This window comes from Cydia strobilella, chromosome 8 (assembly GCF_947568885.1).
Source record: "Cydia strobilella chromosome 8, ilCydStro3.1, whole genome shotgun sequence".
Classification (NCBI taxonomy): domain Eukaryota; kingdom Metazoa; phylum Arthropoda; class Insecta; order Lepidoptera; family Tortricidae; genus Cydia; species Cydia strobilella.
The window spans coordinates 4,818,950-4,837,536 of NC_086048.1; the positions used below are offsets into that span (position 1 = coordinate 4,818,950).

General features: G+C 38.3%; 1 protein-coding gene across 1 annotated transcript in view; it reads left to right on the plus strand.

The window, feature by feature from the left end:
- LOC134743505 (uncharacterized) overlaps positions 1-18,587 on the plus strand; it is a 290,261-nt gene that overhangs the window by 267,650 nt on the left and 4,024 nt on the right. Inside the window, exons 4-14 of the mRNA XM_063676965.1 lie at positions 11,590-12,381; positions 12,463-12,603; positions 13,031-13,155; positions 13,474-13,602; positions 14,043-14,211; positions 14,610-14,773; positions 15,106-15,273; positions 15,657-15,883; positions 16,626-16,791; positions 17,936-18,075; positions 18,381-18,498. Of these exons, the coding sequence (XP_063533035.1) occupies positions 11,590-12,381; positions 12,463-12,603; positions 13,031-13,155; positions 13,474-13,602; positions 14,043-14,211; positions 14,610-14,773; positions 15,106-15,273; positions 15,657-15,883; positions 16,626-16,791; positions 17,936-18,075; positions 18,381-18,498 (2,339 nt within the window). The remainder of the gene's footprint in view (positions 1-11,589; positions 12,382-12,462; positions 12,604-13,030; positions 13,156-13,473; positions 13,603-14,042; positions 14,212-14,609; positions 14,774-15,105; positions 15,274-15,656; positions 15,884-16,625; positions 16,792-17,935; positions 18,076-18,380; positions 18,499-18,587) is intronic.

The following is an 18,587-nucleotide window of genomic DNA, read 5'->3' on the forward strand; positions in this document are numbered from 1 at the left end:
CTGAGTGTTGCAGTACCACTATGAACATATTGTCATAGTAATTTGATGTTAATGTCGCTTGGCAAGTCTACACCTGCTTAGACCGGACCCTTACTACCTACAATACCTACATAATCAATTGCGAACGGGGGATGGAGAGAGCTTCGCTCAGGGAATCGAATCCGGAACGAGGTTATACGGATAGTTGAGCGAATTAGCAAGCTGAAGTGGCAGTCGGCACCCCAAATATATGGCAGAACCGAGGGCCGTTGGGGAGAACTTGTTTTTGTGTAGGTACAGTATGACCGCATACCCTGTAAATACATTGGGCGGGAAATTGGACAAACTTTACTATCCGGATAGGTAAAACTTAACTGGGCATTGACCCGTGAAAACTTTATCCCACTTTCGTAGGAAACCCCATCTTGCTCCTCTGTAACTGAAATGGCGACGCCTCAAGTCCGTTAAAGCAAAAGTTTGAATATACTCGATCGTCCGACCACTCCAATACCCGTTGCGCAAAGACGCGACCGTCCTGAACGAGCCATTCGGAAATTTGTCAACCGTCTTCGGGGGCGATATTTGAATCGGCTCAGCGCTTCGCCTCAACCCAACCAGTATAAATTTGACCATGAGATCAGTTTGATTATGACGATTAATAGGTCCAGGACTCGAATAGACACCTAAAAATGGAGGCCGTCGATCTCTTATATATACAATTGTAAGTACATATGATGATGATGTGTACCTACTGCGTTAGAATCTAGGGACGCCTAGTCGGAAACTGGCAAGCTGTCGATCGCTTATCTCATATATATATATATATATATATATAGTTGGTCAAACCAAATTGTCAGTAAGTAAGAACAGAAAAACTATACTAATACATTTTCTTTTGTGTGCTAGGGTGCTAGTACTCTCTATCTATGTTTAAAATAAGAGTCCTTTAACAAGAAATAAAATTATGAAAACGGATTATATCGCGTATATTGAATTTATAATACATCCCGACGTTTCGAACCCTTTACAGCGTTCGTGGTCAACGGGTGACTGAGGAAAAATTACAAAGTGCAAAAATACCCATATACTAAAATAATGAACAATCATAGACTACAAACTTTAAGGCTGGTTGTACATGCAAAATCGGTTCATAAGGCTAGTTATACACTATAATTATTTTCAAGTAAAGATATATATACCTATATATATATATATACGCGATAAAAAAAAACTACGCCGGCGCGTATAGCGCCTATCGCGTATATATATATATATATCTTTACTTGAAAATAATTATAGTGTATAACTAGCCTTATGAACCGATTTTGCATGTACAACCAGCCTTAAAGTTTGTAGTCTATGATTGTTCATTATTTTAGTATGTGGGTATTTTTGCACTTTGTAATTTTTCCTCAGTCACCCGTTGACCACGAACGCTGTAAAGGGTTCGAAACGTCGGGATGTATTATAAATTCAATATACGCGATATAATCCGTTTTCATAGTTTTATTTCATGAGTATATAACTATCGCGGTAACCGAAGACAATATTAAGTCCTTTAACAAACTATACCTACACAGCCTATTTTATTTGACTTGGACCTGAAGGTTACTGTCTCGGCAGCATTACCATTATCTTTCGTCTTCTTATTTTTCTGCAGAACAGATGGACAAGTAAGTTCGCGCACTTCTCCCCTCTAATCAATGTTCTAATTCATATTTGACCACTATATTATTATAGTGTTGCTACTACTAATTAAATAGGTTCACGAATGGTTTATCTTGTTTCCGATTACATAATTAGTGTTTCAAAGCGAAATACCAACCCAACGAAATTGGATTGCATTTAAAACTCGTGCCTGGCCACTCTTGATAAACTAGAGCTGCTCCATGGAGTATTTACTAGAACGTCTAAGGGTTATTGTGTTCGTTAAATAACGACCGGCGAACGAGAGCCCTGCAAATCCGGCTTAGTCTATACAATGCTATTTTGACCATGCAGCGAGTGTCCGAAAGATCGTCGTGAAAAATCGTAACTATACAGCTTTGCCGCAGCCAGCTTAACAGAATATGACTTAGAATGCGTAGCTTGGAAACCTCTGATTCATAAACTAAAAAAGTAGCTTTTGTGTCAATTGTCACAAATTTTCGAAGCCGTTAAAAGGGTTCGGTAAACTTAAATCTATTTTATTTGATTTTGAGTGAGCTACCTACCTATATTTATTGAAGAGGATAAAAAATATTACCTACCCTAGAGGATTAGTATCCTCTCAGGCTCGTGCTGTTCTAGGTGACTTCGAATCCACGTATGTATCTGATAGGCTTAACGCGCCGAACATCTAAATAATTCCTCCCCACCTACCTACCTACCTACAGCGTACCTTTTTACGTCAGGAAAATGAGTTTACGCATCAATTTTGCCAGACTGATAACCCATTTTCTTTAAGCTATATAAATATGCTTGATGCTTCGAGGCTAACATTATTTGGCACATGGTATCTGTTAAATAATTAACGTGTCCCGTTGTCGTTTGACGATCACCAATGTGCGCACACAATCAGTAACAAGGCACAAGTCCAAACAAAATATAAACAAAGCAAGGAATACCTGGTACTGGAATAATTTCTGTGCACAATGTACTCATTTTCATTCGTAATGAATCAATGCAAAATATCAGGTCGGCTGCAAAATTCTCACGGCCGACTAATGTCAGTTTACTTGAAAATAATACTTCATCGATGCTAATCAAAGATCGTTCTATTGTTTCAAGTTTGTTTACCGCCGTCCGTAACCATTCGTTAATTATGGTCGGATTATGTGGACAGGGAATAGTACATTTAGGGATGTGATGTTCCCGATATTGTTCCCGAGAAAATACCTATAGATGGTATTTGACTGTATTTAAAATAAAATAAAACTATGAAAACGGATTATATCGCGTATATTGAATTTATAATACATCCCGACGTTTCGAACTCTTTACAGCGTTCGTGGTCAACGGGTGACTGAGGAAAAATTACAAAGTGCAAAAATACCCACATACTAAAATAATGAACAATCATAGACTACAAACTTTAAGGCTGGTTGTACATGCAAAATCGGTTCATAAGGCTAGTTATACACTATAATTATTTTTCAAGTAAAGATATATATATATACGCGATAAAAAACTATGCCGGCTCCAACCCTACACCACGGACCCGAGAAGATTTAATTCCCTCCTAAATTGTAGGAGGGTATCCCAATATGGGACCGGCAACAAACTCGGCGGGACACATCTTTTCAAAACATCAGAATGTCCAGCATCATCCAACACTAAGGTCTCACAGTCTATGTCTCGCTTGCTCCTTTATCAGATGGACTACAGGATCCCAAGCTGGTGGTAGAGAAAAGCCATCTTCCCTATTAAAGTTTGGATATTTCTTAATCTCAATGGCCTCGCGCAGCATTCTGGGTATGTAACGCTTCTCCTTGGCAAGAACCAGAGGCTTATCAAACTTGATTGAGTGATTGGCTTTATCCATGACATGCTCACAGACAGCAGACCTAGGTCGACGGTGCTTGACATCAGCTATGTGTTCCTTCACCCGAGTGGAAATGCTCCGTTTCGTCTGCCCGACATATGATAGGCCACACTCACAGTCCAGCCTGTACACTCCTGCAGTCTGTGGAGGGGTATTGCATTTTACAGGCCTCAGGAATTGTGACATCTTCTTCATTGGCTTGAAATATGTTTTTATAGAAGCACGCTTCAAGATGTGGCTGATCCTGTTCGTGACCCCCCTGACAAAAGGCAGAATGGCAGGCCTGCGCTCGACTGTGGGGATCTTAATGTGGGACCTCTGGTTGACCCGCGGTATCCTGAGCTCGTTTGCCTGGAGCGCGCGCCTGGCATGCTGGAGCTCCGCGGCCAGATGCTGGTCATCACATATCCTCTGGGCTCTCTGAAACAAAGATTTGCCTACTGTAACAAGTTGACTGGGATGGTGATGCGATTTGCCATTTAAGTACCTATCAGTATGAATAGGTTTCCTATACACAGTGCGACCTAGGGTGTTATCAGGATTTCTTTTTACCAATACATCTAAGAAGGGGAGAGAACAGTCTTTTTCCAACTCCATAGTAAATTTTATTTTGCTATGGATGGAATTTAGATGATCCAAGAAAGTTGAAACACGTAGTTTTATTTCATGAGTAACTATCGCGGTAACCGAAGACAATATTATGTATTTAAAATAAATTATTTTTTAAGTAAGTGCTACTTTTCGTGGCTGTTTAGCGTGCGGAAAGTTGGTTTTCGCGAACTAGTGCTTTTTACATTTCCATTTTTTTTTAATTTTTACTTGTTCCAATTCATGACTACTTTTTGATGAGTGTTAATATTAGTTTCCTTTAAACGTCGTAATCAACATAAAAACCTACTGTTAATGTAAGAATACGAAAAATATGCATATTTCATATTTTATTACTTACCTCTTCATCATTATAAGTATTTTATTTTTTAATGTTGAAAAACCGTTCTTAATAAGTTGTCTGAATGGAACGGAACGCCTGTCAAAGAAGAGGCGTATTTTCTTACTGCAAGAATGTTTTAAGTTTCCAAAGGCAACATTCGATATTGTTTTTATAAATATACGACACACAAATAATCGTAAATAACGATATTTAGGTAATAATAGTACAATGTTTTAATATTTACAATTGTTTCTGTCTTATAGAACATTCATTTGAAAAAAAACTTTCATTGAAGTGGGTTCAATAATAATAACAAAATCTATTCTAGTCGAATAAAAGCTAGAAAAACACCTCTTCATAATGTCAATGTCAATGATGTCAGTGTCACAGAATTAATAATATAAAAGTTTCGAATTCCATTCCTTACTTGTTGCTTTTCTTATTTTTTCGCAACTGTATTAAAAAACGTCGTTCGATACACGTGCAGATATATGACATACTTTCCGCACTAGCATCGAAATGTACTATTACAGTGCATATAGAATAGAATAGAATAGAATATTTTTTATTTTGCTTAAAAATGTGGTACAAGAGATGTTATAAAAAATATATCGTGGTCACACACATTCCACCAGAAACAGGCATGCAAAATTTAAAGTACCTAAATATTAAAAGAAAGCATGCAACGGTACGCATTTAGAGTACTTACAACTAATATTCTAGTGCTCTTAAATCTAGCGTATTACTAAAATGTCAAAATTACAATTATATTACCAATATGTCATAACTACAATACAGATTCAATAACTAATTATATCATAAAATCTCAAGTTTGATGTCTAAAGTAATCGAAATATTCTTCAACAGAGTAAAAACATTCTTGAATGAGTCAGTTCTTAAGTTTACGCTTAAATAAACTAATAGGCAGATCTTTAATGTCATCATGCAGGCGATTAAAAATGTCAATGGACTTACAGTATGCGTTATTGCTTGTGTCTTACAGCCAGGGCCAGCGAGACGATCTGGGTACCTTGTAGGAAAGTTGCATATATCTTTAAACGTTTTGAAGAGTTCTGGGTGGGCTCTAACGAATAAACAAACTTCATATATATAGATACCTGGCACAGTTAATAAATTCAGGTTTATTAATAGCGGCCTACAAGATATTAAGACATCTACGTTGCAGATCGCCCTGATAAACTGTTTTTGTGCTAAAAGTGCGCGTCTTGCATGGCTTGAATTTCCCCAGAGGAGAACGTTGTATCTGAGCAGTGAGCAAACATAACCATGATAAGCCTGTATAGCGATCTGTTTGGTGCTAATCTTAGCCAATGGGGTTTACATTAGTTTACCGCACTAGTTCGATAATTAGCACATTACGCAACTCCGTCGAAAATTTAAAGGGCCATATGTACTGTAAAACGTTGTACGATATAAGCGCGAATAGGTAATTTGCAACTCGTGTCGATTATAAAACACCCTTCGGACGTGTTTTAATTTATCGCCACTCGTTTCTAATGTCCAATTTTTCGTAATGAAATAAAGCACCAGAAGATTAATGGAGTCCACAATTTCTATTTTAAAACCCTTATAAAACTATAAAGAGAAGGTAATTTGATTGTGACGTCACATGCTAGTGTTTCACACAAATTCCATAGTAACAAAATCGTTTTGACAGTTCGAAAAAAGAAACTAAATTGACTAGTAGTCAAATACCCTAATGAATGGCTATTGAGGAGTTTTGAATCTAAGATACATTAATATAATATTATTCTAGTGTTCGCCTAAAAAGATAAATCTATTTTTGCCTTTAAATATATTTATTACCATTATCGCCTTTAGACCTTCCACTGTAATGCGACATCTAAAAAAATTGTAGCCAGGGATGTAGACGCATTGACAAGACAAAATATATTGCTGTAGCGAAAAATATCGAGGAGGGTTCTTTTCATATGGAAATTTACAAACAGTGTGTAGATCTCATTGCTCTTGGGCGTAGTGTCAATTAGAACAACGAATAACAATAACATCAAGAACAACTTTAAATTTGTTTATATGTTTTTACACTTCAGTGTCTCCTTATATGGGAACATTCCGGGAACGTTCCCGCATCCCATCCCTAAGTGCACAATTAAAGCGATACACGCTACATGGACACGAAGATAGCAACACAATGAAAAGAATTCACATAATCATTCACCGCATCTGATAAACATTAGTTATGCAACTCGGCTGACTCTGAGCAGGGTTGTCTCCGAACAAACTACTCTGTGAACTATAACCTAATAGGCCTCGAAGACCCCCAATAAAAAATACATAAATTGAATCGACGAAAAGATCCCTTCTAATATTAGGAGTATAATCGCGAAAGTAAATATCTCTGTCTGTCTGTCTGACCCCTTCACGCTTAAACTGCCCAACCGATTTAGATTAAATTTGGTATGGAAATAGTTTGAGGCCCGGGAAAGAATTAACATAGGGTAATTTTTATCAATCATCACCAGGCATCGTAAACTGCGAGCGAAATCCATTGAAATGACGTATGACAACCAGTTAGACGTATGAAAACCCTAGTACTTTAATGGATTTCGCTCGCAGTTCAGGATGCCTAATCATCATCAGATCATCACTCAGAAGAAGTTGCAATGCGAGAAGAAGATAGTAATCTATAGGCAAATTGTCATGGTATATTTTTGCGGTTGCGAAGATACAATACAAGCAACTAAGACTATAATTATGACGTTTAATCCTGGACTAGTCAAATAATTAAATTTATTCTTGGTTAACCCTTCAGAAAGCACGACCAAACGTCGAGAACTGCTACGATAAGGCTATTGTGTTAATAGATTGCCAATTAAACTTGGCTTTTACAATGGCCAACGTTGTTACGTAGTATTTTCTCATTACTGAAAGCGATTGTGGCAACCCTAGTTAGGAACTATTAACAAAAGCCAGTCACGTATCCCGCGGTTCGTTTGCGCCAATTCATCCGCCCGTCTACCACTACTCTTTATTTAAAAAGGAAGACTTGATAGTAAAGTACAGGCATTTAAGCCCTTTTTATACGGAGTCGACGCGACTTCACACGATTGAAATATAGACCTTCACTTAAAACTATGTATAACTTGCTGTTATATGAGCCGCAGAAGCCCAGGTCAATGGTATTTCATACATTGAAAGGGACGTCCGATTCGATGTCAGGTTGATTGGGATTGGGGATGGGTAAAACGGATCCGTCAATAAGATATTGGAATTGTAGTCATAACAAAACCTATTTCCTTAGCGCGTAGTGGTAACAACAGCAGTAAAAGAGCGAGCGCGACGTAGTGATAACGATACTCATACTCATACTCATGTATTCATAATATTAAAATATTACATGTCAACATCAGAAAATAAATTATTATCATCACATAATTGAGAATAATTAAAAAAAGTATGTCTAGAATTAAAATTACAATAAATCATTTTTCATTAAATTAAAATGTCAAGATTAAATTTAATCATGGATGAATATTTAACTGAAAACATGTCATGTTCCTTGTTTTGAAATACCCTGCATACCCATTCATTTATAGTAATAATATTACAGTTTTCCTTTATTATTTTATTGTTGACCGTACTTACCCTATTTATTAGATCCATTGTTCTGTAATGCCGGGTTTAAACGGGGAAGTTATAACGAGGAAGCTAGTTAAGGGGGTAAATTGCTAGTTTGAATTAATTTGCACTTTTTCATTTAGAACTAGAATGCGGTGGCAATTAGGCACACATGTTGCATAGATAATGCTCGGGCAACGTTCAATGCAGCGTTATTTAAATATCACAAGGTTTTTCTAGAGCAAAAGTTTTAATTGATTTTTTTGCAAACTTAGTTTAATGATGCTGGAATAAATTACCGTTGTAAAATGTTATTAGCAGCAACTTCTTCTATCCTCGTAAGAGCCGACCCAGGGCAATTATTGCGCTTTTGAATTTGGTTTGGAACTTTCTTTTAAAGTAAATATACTCGTATCTAAGAGTTCAAAACTCGAATTGAATTTGTGCTTGTACGTGGGACCAAAGATAGATATAACTCCGTAATAGATGGATACAGTCTAAGGAAAAAACGTGCCTCGAAAATCACGAAAATTTGATTCTCGATCAGATGGCGCCACTAGTTTTAGCCTACACTCGTATAGAGGGCGTTAACTGTTTCGTTTGTTATTTATAATTTTAACGCATACCAGTGAAAGAACATGGGTCAAAATCATATAAAAATAATTAATGCAAATAAAAAATGATTTAACCATATTTAAATACATTTTATCGTATTTTTATAAATATTTATTTTTAGTTTTAAAGTGTGTCGACAGATGGCAGTGAATTTACTGGGGTTACAAAATTTACTATGACAGTACCGCTCTAGTATAAGTTACTCTATGGTGGGACTTACGATGATATACGTTGTTGTTTGTTATAGGTAGATGCTATAGGTAGAATTTATTCGCTCTAAACAATTTACTTCAGATTTTCTAATGCTAAAGAATGGAATTCGCGCCCTTTGTTTTTCTAGGTATTTTCAAGGCAAGCAATAGTTGGAATATTATCGACGGCGGTAGCATGGTCGCGTTTTTATCGCCTGTCGTGTTATGCATCACTTTCGCATTTACATACTTGTTAGAACGTGACAGGCGATAAAAAGACGACCATACTACCGCGGCAGTAATCTTTGGCTTTGTCATCATCTCCCATCTAGTGAAATTAAACAGGTACCTATTCAGAATTGCATAGAGTAAAAACATAACCTTTCTTAGACAGTCGGGCAAAATTTAAAAAGTTTGAAAAAAATATTGAGATACTGCAATTCAGATACATTTTGTACTAAATATAAAAGAGAACTACTTTCAACTAAAAATTCCAATAAATGGTATTTTATTGATATGTATGATGGAAAATGGCTAAATTGTTCCATTTATCGCCTTTAAGAGGCGTTTTATCACGCAATCTTTGACAAATAGAGCAAATTAAGGTGTTATGTCTGTACACCTGAGTGGCGTTCGACGCAGTTCCGCCAAGGCGTCATAGAATGTGCTGTCAAAAACAAATGATATCCAGAGCAATTGAAGTTATGCTGTCAATCAATCTTCAGATGAGAACAAATGGGAGAAGAAGACGCTGGTGACGGTTCCTGGGTCTAATCCACTGGTTTGCTTTGGATAAGAAATGTAACGTGTGCTGTGATTTGTAAACAGTCTGGTGCAGTAAAGACTGTGAGTTGAATATCGTATTTAATTGAAAGCCCTTCTCACCCACGTTTGAAGGTTCTGATGTGCTTCCGATAGTATGATACGCCCACGATTCCCGACATGTATTTATCTTTCTCTACTAATGTTTAGTTTTATGTCAGTTTACGAATCGATTGCGAGTCAGTAAAAAAAATATGTTAATAGACATTCGTTTTATTTTGGACAATTTACCGTTTATTTAACGGCGTAATGTAATTTTTTGTATAATTTATCCCGTTGCAAAATATCTAAAGAATCAGTCGTAAACAACCGTTATGGCACTTTCCAATTAAGCTTTTTATTTCAGCCTTTCATAAATTGTACGACTGGGCTCGGAAATTAAATTGTTTCCTTAAACCGGTCTATAGCCGCGAACTGGGTTTCTTTTAATTAAAATTAAAATTAAAAGTTCAGCTACTACAAAATTAGAAAAACTGTTTAGATGTGCTATATTTGTAGGGAGAGCATTAATTATTTTAAACAAATCTTTTTACAATTGCTCATACTTAGACACTATTGGTCCTCGCTTTTATATAAAATGTACTTATTCGTCGCGAAAGATCTTGTCATCTAAAATTGCAGTCCTATTAAAAATGTCCATAATGAATCCTCTTGTTAACTCTAATTAGGCGAACTCTATCTAGGCGAAGACTCTGAAGACTTAAGTTGTTTTATAACTCATGGATTATAAGCGATCTTAAGTCAGTTATATAAATTCCCAAATTGCCGACATTACCAATTAAACACGATCCCAGTAAACTTCAACAATCTGTGACTAACTTAATAAAACAGAATTATATACCGAGACCCATCTGGCTTCCGGAGACAAAGTTAATTTTGATGAAATTAATTCAAAAGTTTAATTGAGTAAATGCTTCTTGAAGTTTCTTATTGGTTCCTTTCCGTATCCGTATAAACACTTTTCGGTTTCGCCGCGGCCGCAACCGTTCCCCTCTTAAATGTGCACCCTGTTCAGACACTTGACCTGTTTTTATTCGGTCAACGACTTATAAAAATATGCGCAATTTACGTATTTTTGTACCTACGTGTTCACCCTTTGAGGAGTCTCGTAGACTGTCCTGTGCAAACTGCGTATGACCCTTTACAGACCTCGTTTATTTTAATCTGGTTTCAGCGAGGCGTTTCGCGAGTCTGAAGTGCCCGCTCTGATCCGAAAATCCAAGAAGACATTAAACCTCATTAAAACCGTTTCTTCCGAAATCCTGCCTTTTACAAGGGCTTTCAAGAGAGCTTGTTTAACATTTAGCTGATTTCTTCCTTTTATCAAGGAATGAATGAAGGGGGAAATGGGAAGGTGCGGTAGTAATTACCGTTATTTATGAGCGGTTTCTATCCCTCGACTGCGACTGCAGGCTGTGATTTTATTCATTCAGATGCCTGACGCCCTTTGCACCTCGAATTAGTTTTCATAAAATATCGCCTGCCATTTGTTTTAGTGTCCCAGGCCCATTTGTGTTTTAAAGGTTGTTTCGGAATAGTGAACGGTCTCCTACCAATTTAATTAATCAGGGACAAATAATGTTTAGCTATTCCTTTTGGGTACTACGAACTACGTTATATATAATTTGGAGTTACCTATTGTGTTAGTACGCCTACTCACAGCAGTCACAGCTACAAGCCTACTTAAAGCTTGTATGTATCTTTGAAGTATATTCTCCAGTGTGATTAAATAATATGTGTGGGAGGATAATTCAATATAGCTATGATGAGATGATACAGTTAGTCTTGTGTAAAAGCGAATTGCTTGCTAATCTATCCGTGTTTTCATTACAGTAAGGAGAAATATTTATTTTGCATGATTATCTTTTATGTTAATAGATGGATTTGTGTGAAATCGTCCACTGACATTTATTTATGTTTTATTCCAGATGACGAGACGTCGGAGGTGTACGGCGTGATCACGGCGGACGGGCTGTTCGACGGCACCATCTGGACGGCCACCGAGGAATACTACGTGGAGCCGCTCTCCCGATACGACGCCTCGCACCCCTCCATGCACAGCGTGGTGTACCGCCGCTCCGACGTCGACCACCCCAACGACGGCCAGCCCGCGCCCTGCGCCTCGCACCAACTACACCTCAAAAGACTACACGGAAGCCAAGCGGAACTGTTCAACCTAACTCTAGATGACTCCCTCAACAACACAGAAAACTTAAACAAAGAAATACATAGTCGCAAAAAACGATGGCTTCCAGAAGACGAGATGCAAGACGACGAACCTAAGAAAAATCCCGAATTACCATTAGATTTAGACGTTCCTTATACTAGTAACAGCGATTTCGAAAAATTAAGTACTAGAAAGCCGAAAATTAAAATCGATAAGAGTAACCTCATTACTAAAGTCCGGCTCGATTCTGAGGAAACGAGACCGTCGAAACCAAAGACGCACGTCGAAGTGATAAAGACGAAAGCCGGGGTCGTAACGGTTAGTAAGGATATTGTTAAGAAGGAGCCCGTAGGATATACAGTCTTGAGTGGAAATGGAAGCGACGATGGTAGACATGTCAACAAACGAGCAACCGTCGACCCGAGAAAGACCACCTGTCTAGTCTACTTGCAAGCCGATCACATGTTCTATCAAAGATATGGATCTGAAGAAGCTTGTATAGAAGTTATGACTCGCCACGTACAGAAAGTCAACGCTATTTATAAAGTCACAGGTTAGAAAATGAAATTTACTTTGTATTACTTTCACTAACATCCTTGAGCAGACACATTTATAATGTGATTGCCTTTTACAGACTTCAACCAAGACGGCAAGCCAGACAATATCACGTTTATGATCAAACGGATAAAGGTACACACGCTAGACGCTATGAAGGACCCCGCCTACAGGTTTCCCAACAACTACGGTGTTGAGAAATACTTGGAACTTTTCTCAGGTACATTTTGTTTAAATTTCTCGTTATCTACTCGTTATCTAACATGATATTGATAAAACATTTAGAAGGACATCAATTTATTTATTTAAATAAGTTTTTCAGATTTTAATGTGGAGTATTTTTAGACATTTGAAAAACACGAAAATACTTTCTAAAGTATATAGTCGAGCGTTTGAGAAAGTGAAACTAGTAACACGAAAAAAGAGGACTTTTTAAATTTTACTTTTACGCAACGCAGATTTTTGCACTACAAATAGAAGGCCTTTTTCTACGTGTTGGAATCCATCGATTTCAATTAAATAAAAATTTGTATGCCTATACCTTCCTAACTAATAAGCACTTAAGAAAAATAACCAAAATGAAAAATAACGCCATGGGAGAAAAATAACGTTAATCAACTCAACTCAATTATGACTATTATTTTCAGAGGAAGACTACGACGCGTTTTGTTTAGCGTACATGTTCACATACCGAGACTTTGAAATGGGTACTTTGGGTCTAGCGTGGACTGGTGACCTTAAAAACGCAGGCGGAGTGTGCGAAAAGAATGGGGTAAGATAATTTCTTCTTTCGTTATTCGGCAGATAGTTGTGTGAAATACATGAGAATTACATATGCTATTGGCACCGTGCGAAGTGCATAGTGGGGGTAAGTAAAGCGATTGCAGCGCATAAGGTGGTCAAAATAGGCCACTAACGGATGTTAGCGTCTAACATTTTATACAAGTTATATGGCTCGAAATGGAACTATAATTTACGATTACTCCTAAGATTAATTTAAATTGTATCGTGTAAGGGACCACTGTAATCAATTACATGCCATTATAATACATCTACAATTGTTTTTCGCTAATAACCAATGTCCTTGCAGCATTACCGGGGCAGCATGAAGTCCCTGAACACGGGCATAGTGACCCTGCTCAACTACGGCAAGCACGTGCCGCCGGCAGTATCGCATGTCACGCTCGCGCACGAGATCGGACACAACTTCGGCTCGCCGGTGAGTACTATTAAATGTCATAAAATTACACACAAGACTAATTCAAATGGGTACCAAGTGTATGTTTTACAAACTAACCTGTTTCCATTGCTCACGGTTATGCTAGGCACATTTTAAACGACCAGTAGTTGATAAGTCAGGTACATTCTAATTTCCATTACCTAGCTGGATTCCTTGACTCATAGATGGATGACCTATTAGGCTAAACAGAAGAAAACACACAAGTTGACGACATCAAGACCAAGCAAGATGTATTTTAATGATCCTTATTTGAACCCACAGACGCGAATTAAATCCGAAATGACAATCTAAATTCAATTCTAAATCTAAAAGCTAAAGGTCGTTTTTTGGCTGGCAAATTATGAACTCTGGAGCACCAGGACCTCCAGGGGCTAAGTCTGAACTTTGCAGTAGAACTAAGATGGCATATTTCATTCCAGCACGACCCAGAGGTGTGCACCCCGTTCGGGGAAGACGGGAACTACATCATGTTCGCTCGAGCGACCAGCGGGGACCGTAAGAACAACAATAAGTTCTCCCCGTGCTCGCTCAGGGCCATAGATCCCGTGCTAAACAACAAGGCACGGTCGCCCAAAGGATGTTTCACAGGTTAGTTCATGTAATGTTTACTACAAATGTCAAATCTGAATCAGACCTTCCATCCCATTTGCATCTTGTCACTGCTGCTCCAATGCCACGACGGTAAATAAATACTTAGAATCAAAATTCTGCCTGCACTAAGTTCTTTCAGGCCTTGGTATCCGATTGACGCCGGACGCTGCTTATAGCGTCACGTTTTATAGAAATGTTGTTGCCTTCCAACTTGCCGCTGTGACGACTCGTTTCGTGAAGCGTTAACCAAAATCAATCTAAAAAAATACGTTATATGAATATGCGTGGGAACTGTTGTAGCGCAAACCAACTTGTGCAATGTGAGGAAGCCGTACCCAGCAGTGGAACGGATTGGTAATTAATAAATGTGTTGTTAACAAAAAATATATCGTCAGAACCTCAACCAGCGATCTGCGGCAACGGCGTGGTGGAAGAGGGCGAGGAATGCGACTGCGGCTGGGCCTCTGAGTGCACTGACGTGTGCTGCCGGCCTCAAGCGGCCAGGCCCCATTACAAGCCCTGCACGCTGACGGAGCACAGCGTGTGCAGTCCTAGTCAGGTGAGCCACTTGATTATGTGTTTGTTGACTGATTGACAGAATTATACGGGTATATCAAAATGAACTCTATCACGTCTGAATTTATCCAGTTTCTTTTTAATCGATTTGCTCTTCCAGGAGCCCTATTTATTCTGATTCCAATTTCTTGTTCTGAAACTGGTATGGATTTGATCTGGACAAAATTATGAGTGTGTGTGTTGGAGAGTATTTCTGGTGCAGCAATGTCGCTTTTGACAGCTGACATATCAACACACATGCACGGCTCCAGATGTCTATAGGCGAAAAAATAAGTATAATTATGGCCAGCATTGAAATCGAGGTGTTATTTACAGGGTCCATGCTGCACGGCCTCATGCACACTGAAGTTCGGCGATAAATGTCGCTCCGACAACGGTTGTCGCGATGCAGCACATTGCGACGGGAAACGCGCCGCCTGCCCCGCGAGCAGGCACAAGGCGAACAAGACGCGCTGCGACAAGGAGCTGGTCTGCTTCATGGGGGTAATTTATACATAGCCTTTGCGTGGCATTATATTATATCATCAGTTATTATATCATCGACCACTTTTGCAGTTTATTATTGGACTGCAAAATGAACACCGAATAACTCTATCCACTTGTGTAAACGCCTAGCTGTACTTTTAGTATGCAGTCTTCATGTACAGTCAAGGGCATAAATATATATTACACCTTAGACAATAAAGTCGTGTTCACATATTTTTGAGCTATTTGTCTGGATCGATATTTTTGCCGTCGACTGTACGATCAGCCGCAAAAGTGCATGGCGACTTTATGCGTAGACGTACGAGGGGAAGTATACGTTGCCCCGTTTGCAGATAAATGATACATTTTCGCTTGTATTAATTCTGTAACGTATATTCCAGGAGTGTACCGGCTCTATCTGCCTGGCGTACGGCCTGGAGTCGTGCCAGTGCGCGCCGCGCAAGGACGACCCGCGCTCGGCGTGCGAGCTGTGCTGCCGCAAGCCCGGCGGCGGCGCCGGCAGCGGCGGCGGCGGGCCCTGCGTCTCCTCCTTCCACTGGAACAAGGCGCCGTTCGACGTACCCGACATGTACGCTAAGCCGGGTACGCCATGCAACGACTACAACGGGTAAGCCTTTTTACAATGTAACCTTTAACCAATCGTATTACTAATAAATATTCCTGGATTCAACCACCGTGTGCTGATGTTATCCATCTACAGTGAGGTCAGCGGTCGAAGATGATTTTAACTTGTTTTTGTCTCTACTGTTTTGATCAATATCGGAAATACCAAGCGAGAAATTTAGATCTACAGATTCCATAAAAGTGTCTTCAGTTATTATATTATTTATTTATTTGTTTATTAGGATCACCAACAAAAGATACAATTTACATACTAGTATTAAATTACAAAAAGGGCATATCTTTTATTGATCCCCCACTTACAGGCAATCTCAGCATGCATTACTATATTAATTTAAACATTAAGTCAACAATAACACCTAGAAAAAGACTTAGTATACATTACAATAATTTAGAATAAGTATAAAATACTAATTAACAAAACACCTAATACTTAATATTAACAATAGCTATTCCACAACGTAACTAAGGTAAGTTAGCCGAGCTTATACATTATTTATTAGCTTATACGAGCTTATACATAAGAGTATATTCCTCGAGAATGTGACTATAATAGCGGAAATGTCATAGTTTATGGTGGAAACATCGATAAGTAAATTAATGCATATCCAAAGTGCTCTCCAACTACGAGTATCTTTACTACTACAAAACAAACTACAAAACATTCGTAATTTTTCAAAAGTCCTCACAATTTATTTACATTAATTACTAAAATATTGCTGATGCAGGTACTGCGACGTGTTCCAACGCTGTCGCGAAGTAGACCCGTCGGGTCCATTGGCCACTCTGCGGAAACTTTTGCTGTCGGACGAGAGCATTGCCGGCTTCAAGCGCTGGGTGCTCCGCCACTGGTACGCCGTGCTGCTCATCTTGCTGGCTGTCATCGCTTTGTTGGTGAGTTATCAACTAAATTAAGTATTCGTCACGAACATCTCTGTTCGATATTTCTTATTTAACTCCTGAAATGATCCTCTTCATGTTCTAACTCAAAAAAGAAATACACAATGATTCGGTTTTCTCTTGTTTTATGTTTATTTTTGTACAATAAAGAGTTTTACTACTACTACTACAACAGTTTATTGTATGCAGGAAAATATTGCGAGACACAGTGAAAATAAGCATTCAGATAGGCTTATTGTATGCAGTAGAGTCTGCGCCTGAACATAACCTGGTGTCGACTTCTTTGAGGTCCTTGGGCCTTTGTAGTGAGGAAGTACGTATACGTACATGAACCGGTCTTATGACTAGCGTATTATGTTAAATGCCTTATGCTTTCCATGATAAGTTCTAAGTTATGTTTGATAGTGACAATAATCAGTGAGACAGGATAGCGGTCTTGTTGAATGAAACAAATCTATAAAAGATTTCGTTGAATTACACAGCATCTGAAGTTGACGACTATTTAAGATTTATGTAAACCAACCAATCATGTAATGGAATTAAATACGTTTTTTTCTTCCTTTTTATATTAATTTGATTGTTCCTTAGCGATGTTGCCGCATCTTAGATTCGGCAATCGAACTCGAGATAGATTCTAACAAGTATTAGCATCTTACAACCGAGGTATCGTGTTGTATCTAGGTAACTACTGTGTGTACGCTACGCTGTAACGCTAGACGAGTGAGCTACTTTGTATGCTAGATAAACTAATTTTCAACTTTTAAGTTAAGGCTAGATTTAAATAGGATGCTATCTTTAATTTATTGTATACTCTAGTCTAAGGGCACGGGTGTAAGTTGCACGGAGCGGGTGAACGGAATAACGAAGACGCGTGCGTCGGATTTTACCTACTTAGTAGTAGTAGAATAAGCTAGTTTCCTATAATTCCTATAAGCAAGTTATATTATTCATAATACTTTTCAAATTTATCAAAATACACGGATCATATTAGAAAAACTTGTTGGGTATTAGTTTTCCTGATAATACTGCTCGCATCGCTACGTGTCGCTTGTTTCATAAGTTGATTTAAAGATTAACTTACTTCTGTTAAGTAGATAAGTATATGTATATATAATTAATGCTAAACTCAACATTCCAGGTGGCCAGCACGCGCTTCCTAGGCCGCCACGGCAAGAAGCTGAAGTCGGTCACCATCATCCACTCGTCCACCACAGAAACCGTCCGTCTGCCTGACGCTGCCGACCCTAACGGGGGGCTGATCGTCCACACGGCTGTCAGGTGAATATCATGGCTACTTCGCCAATCACCACATTTAATTTAACCCCTCGAGAGCCAATTGAAATTACAAAAACTGGTAATTGTTTTTAAATATTTTATACATTTATATGAAATAGCGTGTATATATCGCGTCCGTCCTATATTTAGAAATCTTGAGGCGAAAAAGATCCACCCTAATTATTTCGAAATTTATAACTTTTTTATAAATACAAAAGTCAGTGTTATGTATTAAAAACATTCTTTATTCCTTCCTTTATCCCCTTTATCTACATCAAATGACCGAAATTTACGTGTTCATTTTTCAGATCAAAACTTCCTTTAAAGAAAAAGGTTGCCCTCCGCACAAAAGCTTACCGCAATAAAAAGGATCATAAAAATAAGCAAGGAGATAAGGCATCTCCGGCACACGCCGCCAAAAAGAGGGTAAGTTGGCACTTTTATAATCAATTAATGTGGAAAATGTATTAAAATACCATTGTGAATCTTATTTCCAAGGTGACAAAAAACTTTAT